Genomic DNA, 17687 nt, shown 5'->3' on the forward strand with positions numbered 1-17687 from the left:
TTTACTAGCCGCAGCATCGCATTGCAGGCTCATGTTCATCTTGTGGTCAATGATGACCCCCAAGTCTTTTTCTTCTGTAGTGCTAACTTTTTTACTTTATTTTGACTGGCCAAAGAGCTCTCCCATATCTTCTCAATCCCGAGATTCAATTTTTAAGTTATCCCTATGTAGATAGGCAATTCAAAACCTACTACTCCAAAAAACAAAAACTGTTATAACAAAATACAGTAGAGGATTACTTTTTGGATGAAGTTTGAGTCAGTATTCTACAGTTACTACTGTATGCACCTACTTAACTGAAAGAAAATGGCCTGATTTCAAGGAAAAGCTGGGAAGAAAACAGAGCAGAGATTCTGAAGGTGGAATGGAGGTCTCATTAAAAAAAGGGAAGTGCAGTAAAAACAGGAAGGTGCATTTGAAAAGGCTGTAAAGCTAGGTAAACTTGCACTGCACCACGGGCTGATGACAGACATGAAGGAAAAAAAAAAAAACATAACAAAAAATATGCTTTACTGGAAGAAGCAATGTGTTAGTTAGACCCAGCTCTGCAGCATCTGTATAAATCTGGCGCATCATCAGGGCTTGAATCAGCTATTAGATAAAAGCGTAAAAAAGCCCTGCTAAAGCACCTGATCTCTATAGGTGTTGGGCCAGCCAGGTCCAACTAATGCAATGCATCTTCTGGGCATGCACTGGCTTTGGTGCAGGGGTGCACAGACTTTAAGGTAAAGTGCTGGTTTTTTTGGGGGGGGGAGGGGGGGGTTAGGGTTGGGGGTTACATGTGGAAGCAGCCATACATATGTAGATGAATGACTAAAGCAGTAATACATGCATAGAAAACCTGGACTCTGAAGCTGCTAAAGTATTTTCCTTCATCTGGATACAAAACTATTTTCCAGTCCCTGCTGGCATTTATTAGACCACTTTTCAAAATATATACTATCAGTACTTATTTGTGCTTGAATTCTGTAATTTTTCCGTGTCCGTTTGCTTTAAAGATGTTCACTTGTGTGCATGTTTGGCCATATAAAACCAGAAAACCTCAAGCCTCCATGATGGCAGCACTCTTACACCAACCTCCTGCTCAAAAAACCTCAGAACATTACTATAAACATGAACAAAATCATTTTAAACTTAGCAACTATGACTGTCTAGATAAAAGTTATTTCTAGAGCAAGGCTACGTTACCACAACTAGCAGTTCTAAAGGCAGAGCACACTCTAGCAATCAATTAAAACATAAAATAGAGGATAATGATACAGGGGTCATTATTAATACTGTAAGAGGTTGATCCTACTCTTTCTGTGGCCCATAAATGTAAAACATTGGTACTTCAGAAAATTCAGGTGTTAAGTAAGCTTTTTAGATCCAGGTTACTGTAATATCTAGTCTAAAAATTTAAGTGTAGATAATGGATTAATGGATTAGTGTGTTAAATTTGTTTCTCAACAGGTATCAAAATAATGAAGGTAAGAGAAAAATGGTAGAGGGTTTTAAGGAAATTTCAATTTGCTTAAAGTCACAGACCAACCCTGTGTTCTGAATACAGGTTTGTAAAAATCTGCTGGCTTTTAATTCTCTACATCAGGAGTGAGCAATCTTTTCAGGCTCTGAGCCAGAACAACCCACACAAGGTCAAAGTTGGGTAGGAGGATGGGCGCTAGGACACTGCTGGCTACCACTGCTGTTCATCCCTATACTTCTGTTGCCAAATGTTTCAAAGCCCCAGATTCAATGGCTTTGAGAATCAGATCCAGCCCAAAGGCTGTAGCTTGCTGAACCTTGCTCCACATAGTTGCTTAATTTATTCGGCAGAAATAGCAGCAGCACAACTTCCTGATATTGCAGAACCTGGCATGACAATCTACTCTCCCTGTTCATTTAATATGTCCTCCCTGGTCATTCAATATGTCCTCTACCCAAACAAAATAAAACTCCCCTCATGCCCCAAAAGCCTTCTGTTGCACACATCTATATGGATACTAGTTGTGATTCTGCTGCTGCAACTACCTGTCCACTGTAAATGGATGAGACTATGAAACTCATAGGCAATTGGGACTGTGAGGGCTTATTCAAAATCAACCTACATAACCTTGATACAGAGGGCTGAGATGTGCATTGGAGCACTTCACTCCAATGCACTCCCAAGGCTAGGAGTAGCAGTACACTGACTGGGGTACCCAGTCTCAAAAGCGCACCACAGCCTTTGACTTGGATCCACTCCTGAGGCTGGGAGTGCCAGTCAACAGACTGGCATTCCAAGCTTGATGCACTGGGTACTCAGCTTGCTTCTTGCTGCAGGGGGAATCTGTGCAATAAGGTGTAACTGGAATCTGATCCCTGATCCTACAATCCTAACTCCTGTCCTGCAGGATCAGATATTGCTGCTTTAATTGAACACCTGCCAGGAGCTTGCAAACTAAATAGACTAAGGTGGTAAACTGAAACAAAATCCCCCTTCCCCATCCACCCCCATGTCTTCATTACACATTAAAATCATCAGGCAGGTTTTAGCTTCAACAGTTTTACTTTGGAAGGGGGTTTTGTTGGTTTTTTTAAAAAGAATATTCAAAATGAAAAACTAGAAATATTTACTCCAATTGAAGATTTAGAGAGGAGAGGAAGGTGAGCATGTTACCAAGTAAAACCATTTTTGGTTGCATTCTTTGTCACTGTGCCTAAAAGATTCTCTGTATTTGAACTAATATCAAGTGAGGCACCAATGTTTAAGCTAAACCTTTTTGTCAGTTTAAAATGTTAAAAGACAGTGTTTAAATTTAATTTTCAGGAAAAATTCAGATGCATAAAATGAATACACCAAATACACCAAATGCAAATCCCCCATGACAGCAAGTCAAGCATTTCATAGCATAAATTAGATGCATAAATGTATGTCTTACTGAAAAGTGAGTGGCTTTTATTAAAAATTATTAAATACTAAGACTTTTGCATCTTATCAACGTGATGCTTCAAAACGGTTACAATGTCACAATACAGACAATTCTAGAATTATTAAATTGACTCACAGCCCACTAAAGACAGTCATCTCAAGCTACTTTCACTCTCACCATTGTTTGCAATATTTAATGTTATGTAGTTACTGAAAATACCTACATTTGTAGTATTTCCAAAGTGCAACAGCTAACCTTCATGATGAGTATTTCTCTGTTCAGACTGAGTTTCCTTAAGTCACTTACAGGGATTTTTCATATAAAAACTTGTTAAGGCCAGAAGGAGATTTGCCATTGTCTTTGGTGGGTCATTTAACTTTTGTAGAATACTCATGCCCTAAGGAAACTGAATACAGAAAAATAAAGAATCTGTATTCCATTAAAAGGTAAAGGTGTCATTCACAAACTTATGGTAGGGATTTAAGCCAGTAACTACAGATACTGTACTTTAGAGGCAGGTAACAAAAAAGTTTGTTTCTTTCTAGTTGCAAACATCATCCCCTAGCCACTACCATGCTACTTCTAGCAAGTGGTCAAAAAACTAGGATCAAAAGATGAGTCAACAAGCCAATCTTAAAATGGGTATAAATTACTACTCTAGATATGAGAATTAATACTATTCCCACCTTTTCCATATGTAATACAATTCATTTGACACTTGAATCCAAGGAGTTGTATTAATAGACTGCTTGTTATCAGGTAGTAAGTATCTGGAGCCCTCCAGTTTCTCTTACATATATTTTACACACAAATACCACCTGCTTATTGATACATTTCATTATTAATTGAAAACCAAGTTACCAATATGGTTAAAAAGCTACAAATGTAACACCCTCTTCTTTTTTAAATCAACATATAATTAACCAATTTTTAAAAGCGATCGGTGTTAACATCTTGATAGGGTACGTAATAAGCTAAAACAAACAAATACTGTATTTAGTCACATACAACCTGCACCTTCTCCCCCCACCTCCCTCTTAATCAGCCCTCCAAAATTGGGGTATGCATCTTAAGTAGGGAAGCTGATTTTTCATTGTGGACACTCAAGCACGGAGGGATTTGAACAAGTACTCTGCTAAAATGCTGCCAAGATGGCTGCTACTTTTCTGGGGCCCCAGCAAAACAGCAGTGGAATTCTGTGTTAACCCTGTCACAGCTACTAAGGCTGAGCACCCAGTTTGCTGTGCCGGAAACAGCAGCTGAGCTCACCACAGGGCAAGGGAGCTGTTGCATGAGGTCTGTAGCACCTGCATGAGGCTTGTGGTGTGGAAACAACACTTTATTATTTACAGCAGTGGTCTCCAACCTTTTTAAGTAAGAGGTCACCTTTGGCATTTAAAAGCAACCCAAGATCTACCATGTGCTGCCGCCACCCCCCACCCCCTCACCCCACCCAGCAGGTAAGTGTGTGGGGAGGGAAGGGGAGAGGGGTTCAGATGAGGCAAAGGGAGAAAAAATATTTGGGAGAGTGCCTCCACAGCAGCTAAGTCCCACCTGGCTGGGGCCCCACTCAACTTACCCCTGCTCCTACCTCTGCAGCACTGTCCCTCACCACTGAGGCCTCGATCTAGCCCCCACTCCTTCCCTCCCCCATGTACTGACCTGCTGAGCTGGGGCACATGCGTGCACACACACAGGCACTCAGCCCCCACCCCAGCCTTGAATCAACTCCAAGAGACTCCAAGATCTACCGCAAGAGGCTCAAAGTTCTCTCTGAGCTGCTGGTGACCACTGGTTTACAGGAACTTACATACTTCAAGGGAAGCAGTGCTGTAACAGTTTTGTTACTGCCCTTGCAAAGGTCTAGGTTATAGCCTTGTTGCTGTCCTGCTACACAGAAAGTTGTTTCTGGCTCAGCCAGACTGTCCAGGACTTGCAGCATCCTGGGAGACACATTTCCAGGAGAAAACACGACACATGATTTACTCCGTCACATAATCCGCCATGACTCTGCAAGTATCTTTTCTGCTCCACTCTACTGTCCAAAAACAAGGTGAGCATGTTACCTGGGGACTTTTGGAATGCAAGAAATATGGTACTTTGCTATATATTAAAGATTAGAAGTATATTATTTTCTTACCTTAATGGCTTTTGAGCTTGTGGATCCTCAGTTCCTTGAAAACAAACTTTGACTCCAGTGCCTGGAGAATGACCTGCACTGACAGATTTCTCTTCTTCTATTACAAGATCTCGGAATGACTTTGGCAAAGTAGAAGGTAATGAAGATGACCTTTAAAAAATGCAACATTTTATATTTACATTTTCAAAGACTGCATTTGTGGCACAAATATGGACACATCTGAATGCCAACATGCAGAAAAAAAATTTAAAAATTAGAAAATGTTATTTTTGGATGTCATATTTCTCAGGCCTCTTGCCATGTAATGATAAGTGAACTAAATGTATATACAGTGATCAGGTAATTTTTAATCACTGAAGCCTAGGATTAAATACTAAACTTTTATTATGCTGTATAACTATGATACTACTTAATAGTCATTAACAGCAAGATTATAAATGTCAAGGATCAATAAATGCTGGCAGCGTTAACTTTATGTAGACTACAAAATAGTCCCGTAAAAGATGCATTTAATTGCATTTTATAAATCTTCAAAAGCAAATGCAGGTCAAGTTTAGTTTTTAAGTTTCAGCAATGTCTTTCCTGTATTGCACACTGAATTAAGTATTTGCCCTAAAATAAATGTTTTGTTGAGAAACAAACAGATAATATAGGATATGTATATTTAGCTATATAAGATAATAGTTCTACTACCTCCTTTTTATTATACAGGTAATAAAGCAAACGTAGTACAAGAGGTACAAAGAAGAACAACCAAAATGATCAGGGGCAGGGAGCAGTTGCCATATCAAGAGAAACTACAAAAGGGTTGGACTCTTCATGTAGTCCACAACCTTCGTGACTGTACAAACCTCTATCATAGGCTCCCTCAGCCTTCTCCTTTTCAAACCGCACTTGGTAAACTGCTGCTCACCAAGTCACAGAATACTGGAACTAGGGGGCACAGACTGAAATTAGTAGATGACAAGTTTCAAACTAACAAGAGCAAGTATGTCTTTATACAACACATAGTTAACTTATAAAATTCATTGCCACAGGAGGTGACGGAGACAGAAAGACCCAGGTTCAGAAAGAGACTGGATAAATTAATGGATGATAGATCTATTAATGACTATTTACCACAATGTCTGGAGATCTTTCCTTTGGCATCTCCAAGCCAATAAATAGCATAAGTTGGGGAGGACACTGAATAGGGGAAAGATTGCTCTAGACTTAACCAGTTTAGTGCTCTCCCTGCATAGTTATGTTATGTAGAATGGTAGTGTTATATAGAGTTAAGATTATGGTTTGTATAAAATGGCATGGATAAGGAAGATCCTGCCTTAGAGGCAGGGGGCTGGACTAGATGGCTTCTGGAGGTCCCTTCCAGCCCTACTCCTCTATGATTCCTTCCACCATTGTTGGATAAGACAAGATACTGAGCTAGATGGACCATTGCTCTGACCCAGTATGGCATTTCTTACTCTCTTAGTATGCAAAAGTAATAGGCAAGGAAAATTAATTTCTACCTCAATAAGCCTCACCTAAACTGGAGAATGACTTATTTTAGCCAAAAGCTATTTTATTTATACAAGAAAGGGGAAAGTTGCCATGATTTTACTGAGCACTATTACTGGCACTTAAAAAGGACTCTAACATACATACTTAAATATACCAACAATAGTTCCCTTCATATAAGTGGGATGGACTTAAAATAGTGAAAATTAAGTGTTTGTTAAAAAGGCAAGAATTTCTAAAGTTAGTAGTATGTATTTAAGAAATTATCACAAAAAACCTAAGTGATAAGTGAACTGGAAATCCCTCATGACTGAAATAATAAAACTTATACAAATTGCAAGTATTGTATATGATACAGAATAATATTCTATGATTCTATGATTTCTTTCTATGATCAGGTGACTCATCACCTGTATGAGAGAAAAGCAGTTGGCATCATATACCTTGATTTCCAGAAAGCTTTTGACCTGGTATCCCATGAGGTACTGATCAGAAAACTGGAAGATATCGGTCTCAACTGCAGGACTGTCAAGTGGGTGTGAAACTGGTTGCAGGGTAGGACAGAGTCCAAATGAATGGATTGGCGCTATCCTGGCAAGATGTGGGCAGCGGCATACCCCAGGGGTTGGTACTTGGCCCAGTGCTGTTCAATATCTTCATCAATGACCCGGATGAGGTGGTGAAAAGCCCGCTGGCCAAGTTCGCGGACGACACCAAGATACGGAGTTGTGCGGCCACACCTACAGATAGGCTGCAGATACAAGCAGACCTCAGCAAGCTGGCATGTTGGGAAGAATGGGACCAGATGAGATTCATCATGGAGAAATGCAAAGTGCTGCATCTGGGAAGGAAGAACCCCCAGCATATCTACAGGCTGGGCATTGCTAACCTGACCAGCACTACAAATGAAAGGGATCTGGGGGTAACAATAGACCCCAGCATGAATATGAGCCGGCAATCTGACACAGTAGCCACTAGGGCCAATAAAACTCTGGTGTGCATCAATCGGTGCATCTCCAGTAAATGCAAAGAAGTGATTCTCCCACTTTACTCAACGCTGGTGTGGCTGCAGCTGAAGTATTGCATCCAGTTCTGGGCACTGCACTTCAACAAGGATGGGATAAAGCTCAAGAGGGTCCAGAGAAGGGCCACCCACATGATCAGGGACTTGCATGGCAAGCCATATGAAGAGAGGCTGAGGGATCTCAGACTCTTCAACCTAAAGAAAAGAAGGCTGAGAGGGGACCTGACTGCAGCTTACCATTAAATCAGAGGTGTACATCAGGGGCTTGATAAACAACTGTTCACCAGGGCGCCCTGGCAGAAAACTAGAAACAAACTCCTGGAAGTTAATTTCACAAACTCCTGGAAGATAGTTTCAGGCTGAACATTAAGAAAAACTTCACAACTAGGGTGTCCTGACTATGGAACAAACTCCCCCCAGAGGTGGTGCAATCATCTACCCTAGAGGTTTTCAAGAGAAGACTGGACAGTCACCTGGCTGGGGTCACCTGACCCCAGATGTCTTTCCTGCTCATGCAGGGGGCTGGGCCTGATGGATCCTTCGGGGTCCCTTCTAGCCCCATGATTCTATGTATAGATATTTTATAAATCAGCCACCAGAAACTGAAGACTTTAATAATACATCAGACAGATGAAGCAGTATTTATCTGAGAATCACTGTCAAAGTCAGATTTACTTCAGGAATGCCCTTTTGGTCATACCATGAGCACCCAAATGTTATATCTGAAAGTTCAAGATACTGGGCCAGATCCTCTGGTATACACGGTTGCCTCTGCTTGGTGCAAGTAGTGAAAAGGAAAGAAAAAAAATATGGGACTTTGAGTTGATTACACTGCAGTTCCAGCTTAAGAGAGTTATGACTGAATCAAACTTTGGCTATCCTCTAACAGCGGAGTGTTTTTGTTTTTCTTTTGTTGAGGGAGGCAGAGGGAAGAAGAAGAGGAAGACATCTGTTACTAGCTGACATGTTTTAGCAACCTCATCTGAGACTAGGGAATTACACAGCCTATCTCCAAGGAAGCTATTCTGTCAGTTTTATCCAGTTGCAACATAGCATACCACAAAATATGGACAACTATTTACGTTATAAACAAGTTAAGTATATATCCAACATAAAATTAAGACTTAAATATCTTTCCTGCCATGGAGAATCGTATGTTGTGTTCAACATTTAAAATTATTTTTTTAATTCACTTTCACTTCCAGCAAATTTATAATACTAATTGTAAAGACAGTCTGGTCCAATTAAAAACACTGCATTTTATTTTCAGTGGAGGAAACTTTTTGTAGCTATAGACAAACAAGGATTAAATTCCTTTATAAAAGAGCTCTTTTTGGATGGGTCATAGATGGCATTTGACAAACTGAGAACTTACTATACTGTAAATATTTATTGTCAAGTGTATGTATGGGCAGCAAAATAATTTAATAAGGTCATATGTAAAGTGTTTAAACCTTCATTCCAGAAGGACTTTAGCTCAGCAATTCTCAACAAGGGCAACCCAGGGTGCCTTGAAATTCTTTCAAGAGTACCACCAACACAATGTTAGCACTGCTAGATGTGCCAATCTGATTCGCAAGATAAACCCAATGACACGTCCAGCTGAGCCCTCATGTGCCTCTTGCAGCGTCTCAAACCCCTTTGAGACGCTGCAAGAGGCATGTGCAGAAACAAACAAAAAAAAAAAAAACCTTCCCTGCACTGGAAATTTGCAGCAGGGGAGCAAAATTAGACTCAGAGCAAAATGGGTCAGAGCAAAGTCCCAGACCATGCCCTGAGGCAACTAGAGGCTCAGTCCTCTACAGAGATGCTCTGGCAGCCTGCCAGAGCAGCTTTGTGGTTGGTTCTTTCCTGGGTCCTGAAGCAAGCTGGCTGCCCGCATGAGGCAGAAAGCAGTGCAAGCTGCAGGGTCTAGGACCCAGCTTCTGCCAGGTAAGTAGGGGGTTAGGGAGCTGGAGGAGGGGACCTTCTTTCTCCCCGCTGCCCATTCATTCCCCTAGCTCCCCACCCCAATTAATTCTCCCTGCTCCTGTTTCATTCCCCCGACCCCCGTTAGTTCTCCCTGTTCCCCCTTTGTTCCCCTAGTTCCCCGCTGGCTCTCCCAGCACCCCCCTCCCCACCACTCTCCAGCAGTATCAGAGAACAAGCTGGAGGCTGGAGACAGCAGGAGGCTGGAGACAAGCCCCTGGAGATAAGCTGGAGACTTCCCCTGCTCTCTCTAGCCTGCTGCTTGTTCTCTACTACTGCCAGTGAGTGTGGGGAGGCTGGGAGAGCAAGCAGAGAGCTGGGGGAACCAACGGGGGTGGGGGGAATGAGCTTCCTACAGAGGCTGGAGAAGAGCAGAGGAATAAGCAGGGGGCTGGAGACCAGTGGGGTGGCCAGGGAGAGCGCTGTAGCCCCTATGGGGGGCCAGGGACCCTGCAGACAGAATAGTCTATGTGCTGTAGAGGGCAGGGGACCACTGGCAACATGTAGGGGGTGCACACAGGTACACGTGAAGCCACTGTGTGGTGCTGCACCCCCTCAGAAAAGGTGCCGCTGACGCTATCGGCAGTGCCTGTGGCCAGTCACTGCTTGCCACCACCCCCCACCCTGCTGCCACCAGCATCTACGGGCAGTCAGCAATCACTGCTGGCCACTGCTGTCACTGTCGGTGGTGAATCGGGGTGGTCATCAACCCCTGGTCAGTGCTTGCCTTCCCTCTCCCTGCTGCCAACAGTATCAGCAGCGTCTACAGGAGCTCTTTGCTTACTAATACCACCACGCTCCCAGTGCCGCCGTGCCCAGCCAGCTGCTGGGGGCACGCAGTGTTCACACAGGGGACCCACCCCTCCTAAACAGCCCCCGTACCCACAGTCCCCCTACACCTACCCACACAGTGACTCATCCCCCCACACCCACATTCCCCCACCCTCCTTCCTACTCCCTCCTGCAAACCGCACATCTCCCCATCACACACCTACCATGTAATAAGGAAACCAAAAGCAAATATTAAAAACATATAGATATTTAGGATTAATTTTATTATGATGCTAGAAACACTGGTAGGCGTCCCAATTTCTTTAACATTGTAAATATAGCAATAAAACATTACCCATCTGATCAATACCCCTTTTGCTCTCTCTGTTGTTCTGTGTAAGAATGTGGATTTTGTGGTATTTTAAAAAGTGAATTTGGGATGCTGCTCCAGCAGTCTAGCTGACACAAGGGGCTAGTACCCCAGATACCAACTAGCTGGGCCCCAGAAGCTCCTGAGGGCAAGTAACCCTGAGCTGCTAGTTAGGGCAGGTTTTTATGCTGCTGGGGCCAGGACATGGCAGATTTTTATAATGCTGGGGACAGCACAAGTGCTGGCACCTGGGCTCTAGCTTCCCCTGGCTGCAGATCCGGGAGGAGCCAGGCAGGGTTACTTTGCCCCAAGTGGCACAATTTGCTCTACAACAAAGTGCATGTCTGAGCACATGTGCCGAGGCAAAAAGTGCCAACTTAAATTTGCATCACTTCTATTTGAGCTGCTGCAAGTGCACATGTTTGCATGTGTGGATGCACCTAATGATTTCAAATAGGAATTCACAGGGTTAAAAACAGTTCTGCCTGTTGTAGTCTTTCTGAGATATCTGCAACAAAAGAATTGCTCTACTACTTTACATAGCAAAAAGGGAAAACTAAGAGCTGGCATTTTCCAAGGGGTGCCTTGAGTCTAAAAATGTTGAGAACCACTGCTCTAACTACTTGAACCAAAAATAAAGAATCACCAATAAAGTTTAAACCATACTTAATTTCTTTTGAGACATACTTTCAAAATGATCCATATGTGAACTTTATTTCTCTTCTACCACCTTCAAAGGACTTAATCTAAGCTTCAATCCCACAAACTTTGAAAGTGGAGATTTCTTTTGGCAAAAAAATAAGTATGGTGTAAGGTATACTGCATGTTTTAGTTAACCAAGAAAAAGAATGCCAGACAGTCCCCCGCCCATCTGGCAAATCTCTTTGCCAGTAAAACTGCTGAATTTCCATGACAAGTATTTCATTTCACTGGAACACAAAAGTCCTAACTCTCAATGTACTACATGCATGGAAAGCACAGTTTGCTGCCAGATGAACTCTAAAAGTCCATTTTGGATTCACAGATCAGAAGTTTGCTATAATACCACATGGATAAGTGATGCACCCAAGGTTTACTGCTGTATTCTTTCATATAACTGAACTAGACAACGTAGGATTGCATCTGTGAATATAATAAAACAAACTAGTACAAACCTTGCCTGAGGCAGTTTAAAAACTTTGGTAAATAAAATATAATTTCTCCTTTTCAGCAGCTAGATATTATTTGAAACAGCTACAGATTTCTCACTGACTTGGTGGTTTAAATCTTGGGCTATCTCCATTTTCCATCTTCGCAGCCAGAGAAATATTGTAGAGGAACATTTATAGGCATTTGTTGCCACAAGAAAATTAAATCAGAACTCTAACCTTCAGTAGAACATGCACTGGCCTTTTCACTTAAGATTGGAATTATGCAGGATGACCATAAAAATATTTTCAAAACATTGTTAATCAGAGCTTAGAATTTATTCCAGCATCCTTAAATACTGTTTTATGGATTCTTAAGTTTAATATTAAAGTTCTATAAACCAGAAACTAGAAACTGTAACAGTACAACTTACATGGAGGCACCATTTACACACCAGGGTTCAAAATGAGTTCCAGCTTAACCTTGAATAGTAACTTATATTTTTTTCCTTATACATGAAAAATACAGTTTATCCTGTCAAAAATTATAGCACTTATTCAATGTACATAAAGAATTTTCAGTAAAAATAAGTTAGTTTTTTTTTGTTGGGACAACACTTTTTTTTTTAATTAAAAATTAAGAAATACAGTGTATTTTTCAGAGGAGTGTCAACTAAATAGATTCTTCATATTCACTGAAATATTTTGTACACAACCTATACTTGAAAAATAATTTAATAAAAGGTTAATAATTACCAGGGATCCTGGTTTTCTCTGATAAAAAAGATCTCCAATTTCCAAGTTAAAAAAGTAACCCCAAAATCCACATTTTTCTGTGATTAAAATGAACTACCACTATATATACACATCTGTGTATTAGAAGCATTTCATTTTAAACATGGAAAAATGTGAATTTGGGGTTACCCTTTTAACCCCAAAATTGGGAATTATTTTTTAGTAGAGAAAACCAGGATTCCTGAATTACTGTAGTAACTGCTGTAGTTTACAAAGTCAAGTCAACAGCTGTAAGAACAGTCGTCTTTGGGACACGTTTCATAGCTCTTAGGGGCTAGTCAGAACCCTTTCCGTGGCTATATTATATACAATGATTCTACTGGTTATAAAAAACAAAAAAACAGTAATATGAGGGATACTATCAAGAGTTTTCACTGGTAGATTCTTTGACCCAATTGTTATGGTTCCACAACCACAAAGCTAGCTTTGAGAATCAGTGCCTGAAAAGGTACTTCAGAGCACTTAAAGACAACACTTCCATGGCATTTTAGCATTTGCAACCCTAGATTAGATTAAAATGATGATTTTTTTGAGGACCACAAACATTGGAGTGCTTTAGCCATAATCATATGGTTAACACAGAGTCAAAAGGGAATAGATGACAGCGCTGTCATGTCGTAACTATGGACTTGCCTATACCTTAAAAGAAACCCAAAAATGTTAATTTTAACAGTTGATTACCTGTTTGTAATGCTCAGTTTTGGGATAATTACAACATCCTGTTGTGATTTCTTCTTTAAATTACTGATATGTAATCTGAACCTTAGCTCCATTTAACATAGATTTTGTCCTAGAATATCCCTGCAAGTACTAATAAGACCTTTAACCCAAAAAGATAATAGTATATTACTAACGAAATATGTGAAACTCTGAATATGCTGACCCTTTTTATATCACTCAAGTTTGGGCTGCCATGAGACAAAAATCACTTGTGGACAGCAGAAGCCATAGAGAAGCAACAGCAACATACAAGATATCTTCTACTCAATACTGCAAAAGAAGTCTCAAGAAAGGGCTGCTGAACCCAGGGAGCAGAAATCACCCCAGAATGACTTCTAGCTCATGCATCCATTTTTTTCTTCAAACCATGGTCAAAATAGCTGTATCTGCACAGACTCTTAACAAAGCCTCAAAGAAAAATATGCGAGAGATCAGTGAACCTCCTGTACCTATGACCTAAACCAGCAAGGATAACTAACAAATGATGGGTGGTCCAAGGAGAAAAGCCCAAAGGAATGCTGGGGGAAAAAGGAGGAAAAAGAGAAAAAAAACCAGGGGAGATGAAATAAGGAAAGCCTGTATTTTTAAAATGCAACTGTCAAACTGATATAAACACAGATTTAAATTCTTAAATTTGTATTCAAGATAGACTACCCTGATTTTTAAAAATGAGAAAAAAAACTGTCCAAAGTTGAGAATGTGTATAGGAATTTAAAATGGTGCCATTTCAATTTAACAATGTTCTATTGTCTATTAATCTGAGAAACAAACAACTAAGCTCTGGAAAGAGCCTGCTGCGTCTGCCAAACACGTCGAAAAAAGTTCACACAGAGCAAAAGCTTCTTGGTGTTTCACCCACCATCAACTACAGCCAATATTGCGAGCTAATTTGTTTTGAGCTTTTGGTTTTCATCATAATTCAATCATCATTTTAATTCTGAACAGGTCAGAAAACAATGTTTGAATTACACACAGCTATATCAAACTGTGCACACACAAAATGAACTAGTGCTACTGTTCTGTAGCATTATAATTACAATATCATAATATAAACATCTCAAAAACAGTTCATAGTAATCTCATCATAAGAAGTCCCAGCATTGCCCTCCTCCCCACCTCCTGTCGTATCCAAAATCCTTGCCACCTATTCTGTCAAGTTCTTCTTCTCTTCCCAATTCTATTTTAACCTCCAATGGACTCCAGTCTAGTTCCTACCTCTCCACTAAACCATGTTTCCTTCACACACTCACCACTCACTGCCCCCCTCCCCCCAGCCTTTATAGACTTTTTTGTGGCCAAACTTTTGAATTGATTTTCCATCCCCATCCTCTTTAATCAGCTACTGACCTTCAGTACTTTCACCTGTACTTAAATTATGTGCCATACACACAGATGGACCCAGTCCAATGGGATTACTGCAACAGAGTACTGAAGGACAACCACCATTCATAGTTTCCTGTGTAAGTGACAGGAACACAAAATCCCGGACAAAAACTTTGTTCCTTTACAAGAGCACTGAACTGAGCAGTCATCATTTAAAACATAAAAATAATACCACATAACTGAAATGATCCACAACAAGTATTTGAAACTATATAACATACCATGCATTCCCAGCTTTTGTAGCTTTTGTAGGCGTCAATGGTGCAGCTGCAATTGGAGTCCTCTCCAAGTTGTTTGTTACTGAACTAGTATCCTTTGCAGCCATGGCAATCATTTTTCTTTGCTTCTGAGACAGCCTGATTCCATGAGAAGCCAGTTTACTATAAATCAATGACAGTAAAGAGAAAAGGCTTAACTGATTTATTGTTTTAAAATGCCGATTAAAGTTTCAGGCTAGTAACATATTTAATTAATGCTTTTGCTTTATTTGATTGACAGCTATTGCTATAGAATCATCTGAAAAACAGTACCTTTGAAGATGCCTCTCCTCTTGCCCTGTGGGGTCTCAAAAGCATAAAATTAAGGAGCGCCTCAGTTGCATCTCATATTCTTTTATAGTTGAGGATGTCTGGAATCTAAAGCTCATAATTCCAAAGAAGTTGAGAGCATGGGTAGCAAGTGTGAATGCGCACAAGCAACGCAAAGAGACATTCATAGGCAAGCTCTTTCTTCCAAGTGGCCTCTGTATATTCCCACTTGTACAACAGAAATCAGTACGTCCCTGCAGAGCTGGGAAGTTCCAGCTAAACACTGATAAAAGGAACATCAACATTCCCTAACCAAATCAGAGGAGTGAGGTTGGGTAAAGAACATCTAGATCCATACAAAACATTCTCCAAGAATCCATAAAGCATCAAGTGCTTAGCACTTCGGTTTAGTACAGCTGGATATCTACAAGCGACTGCACACTTGGTGAATGGCTACATATGAGAAAGCAGTGCAGGTAAAAATTAGTGGCCTGAAGGATAGTCAGAGATGGACTGCGGACTCGGTTATAACAAGGAAAAACAAAGGACCGTATCTTTCCACAGGAACACTGGCTTATAGATAAATCAACCTTCTGGTTTGCATCTCACCAGCCACTTGGTCAAAACTGCAGACACAAACAATTGCCTTGTTTACAGGGCATGATATAGATGTGTACATGCAAGTCTGCAAAAGTGTAGAGAAGAACAAATACCATTGTACATAGTCTTCAATCTGACAAAGGCCTATGATACAGTCAACAGCCAGGGCCTTTTTACTGTTCCAAAGAAACTGAGTCATCCCTTCAAACTGCTGAACGTCATTTGCTCATTACAACAAGGTATGAAGGCAACTGTAGTATACAAAAACAGAATCAAATGCCTTTGACATCAACAACAGGGTGAAGCAAGGATGGGCCTTAGCCCCAATGCTTTTTAACATCTACTTTTCATTCCTGCTTCTTCATGCATTCAGGGACAGCAATGATGGCATTTATCTTCATAACAGACTAGATGGAGGCTTGTTCAACATTACAAGGTCTAGAGAAAAAAACCAAGGTAAAAACTGGTTGTGAGAGACTTCCTGTTTGCGAGTGATATGGCTTTGGCTGCCCACAGTGCATCTTTCCTGCCAAATCTCTTGGACAGATTTTCTGAATCATGCAAGAGCTTCAGCTCAAAAAGACCAAAGGATGAATAAACCAATACCTGACATCACTCTGGAGGATCTCTCTCTTTGCATCGCTGACAGTTTTTGCTACTTAGGTATTATGATCAGCAGGAATCTTGACCTGCAGACTGAACTAACAGAATCAGAGAAGTAGCTAAGAATTTTGGGCTATTACAGAAATATGCATGGAATAACAGCAAACTATCAGCTAAAGTGATTATGAGGATCTACAAGACTTATGTGCTGTTACCCCTGCTTTATCGTTCAGAAATGTAGACTACATATGCTAGGCACATCAACAGACTGAACAGCTTCCACATTACATTAGATGTCTGCATAAGATCCTGAAAATAAAGTGGAAAGACAGCATACCAAACAGAGAGAGATACTGGAGTGCACAGGACTGACACAGTTAGAAAGCACTATCAAGAAGAGGAGGTTGTGATGGATCAGTCATGCCAGGAGAATGGGAGAAGACCCATACCCCCAAGAATATTTTGTACAGTGAGACTTGAGAGTGCTCTAGAAAGCAAAGCTGCCCTTCATGGTGGTACCACAATGTGTTAAAAAATAATAAAGTTGTTCAACATCAACATAGAAAGCTGGAAGGAGCATGCAGAATCCTATCCCATCGGGAGGGAACATCTGGCACTCGGTGCAGCTTAACATGATGCAGCTTTGATCCAGAAGATGGAAGCAAAGCAAAAAAGAAGAAAGCAGCTTGTAATTTTTTACTTCAAAATCAGACAACATGAGTTTGTGAAACTTATAACAAGCTGTGTCGCTCTTGAATTGGCCTTGTCAGCCACAAGTGGATTCATCAGACACCTGATTACACCTATGTGTAAACCATGATCCAGAGGATTGACAGTTGCCTATATACATGCAAATCTGACATGTCCTAGGAATTTTACAAAATCACACTCTTATTTCAGAGCAAAAGAGATTTAGGTACCACATGGAACAGACTCATGACAGCTCAACTTTCCATAGGCCTCTGCCACAGTTGGGCCTTGTTTGGGAGATTTCAGTTCTTGCTCAAGAGAAAAATGCAAGTTCTCTTAATCTCAATTATTACAACAATGCAGTTTCCCTGTGTAGTCTTAGCTGTACATGAAACAATTCATAGATTAAAGATGTTATAAAAAAAGTTAGGGCAACTACCCCAAGTATGAAGGGTGGAAGCTGAAGAGGAACTATAGACTCCAGAATACCTACCCCTATGTCAGCAGTACAGAAGTAGGGCTTTCAACCTGAGACAACTTAGGGTCAGAAAGATTCTTTTACCTCAACCTGGAAGCCAAGA

General features: G+C 40.8%; 1 protein-coding gene across 1 annotated transcript in view; it reads right to left on the reverse strand.

The window, feature by feature from the left end:
* Positions 1-17687, reverse strand: part of IBTK (inhibitor of Bruton tyrosine kinase) — a 94306-nt gene that overhangs the window by 6609 nt on the left and 70010 nt on the right. Inside the window, exons 24-25 of the mRNA XM_019538164.1 lie at positions 14908-15066; positions 5032-5181 (exon numbers count right to left, since the gene is read on the reverse strand). Coding sequence (XP_019393709.1) covers positions 5032-5181; positions 14908-15066 — 309 coding nt within the window. The remainder of the gene's footprint in view (positions 1-5031; positions 5182-14907; positions 15067-17687) is intronic.

The sequence above is a fragment of the Crocodylus porosus genome, unplaced genomic scaffold (genome assembly GCF_001723895.1).
Source record: "Crocodylus porosus isolate Cpor-Errol unplaced genomic scaffold, CroPor_comp1, whole genome shotgun sequence".
Classification (NCBI taxonomy): domain Eukaryota; kingdom Metazoa; phylum Chordata; order Crocodylia; family Crocodylidae; genus Crocodylus; species Crocodylus porosus.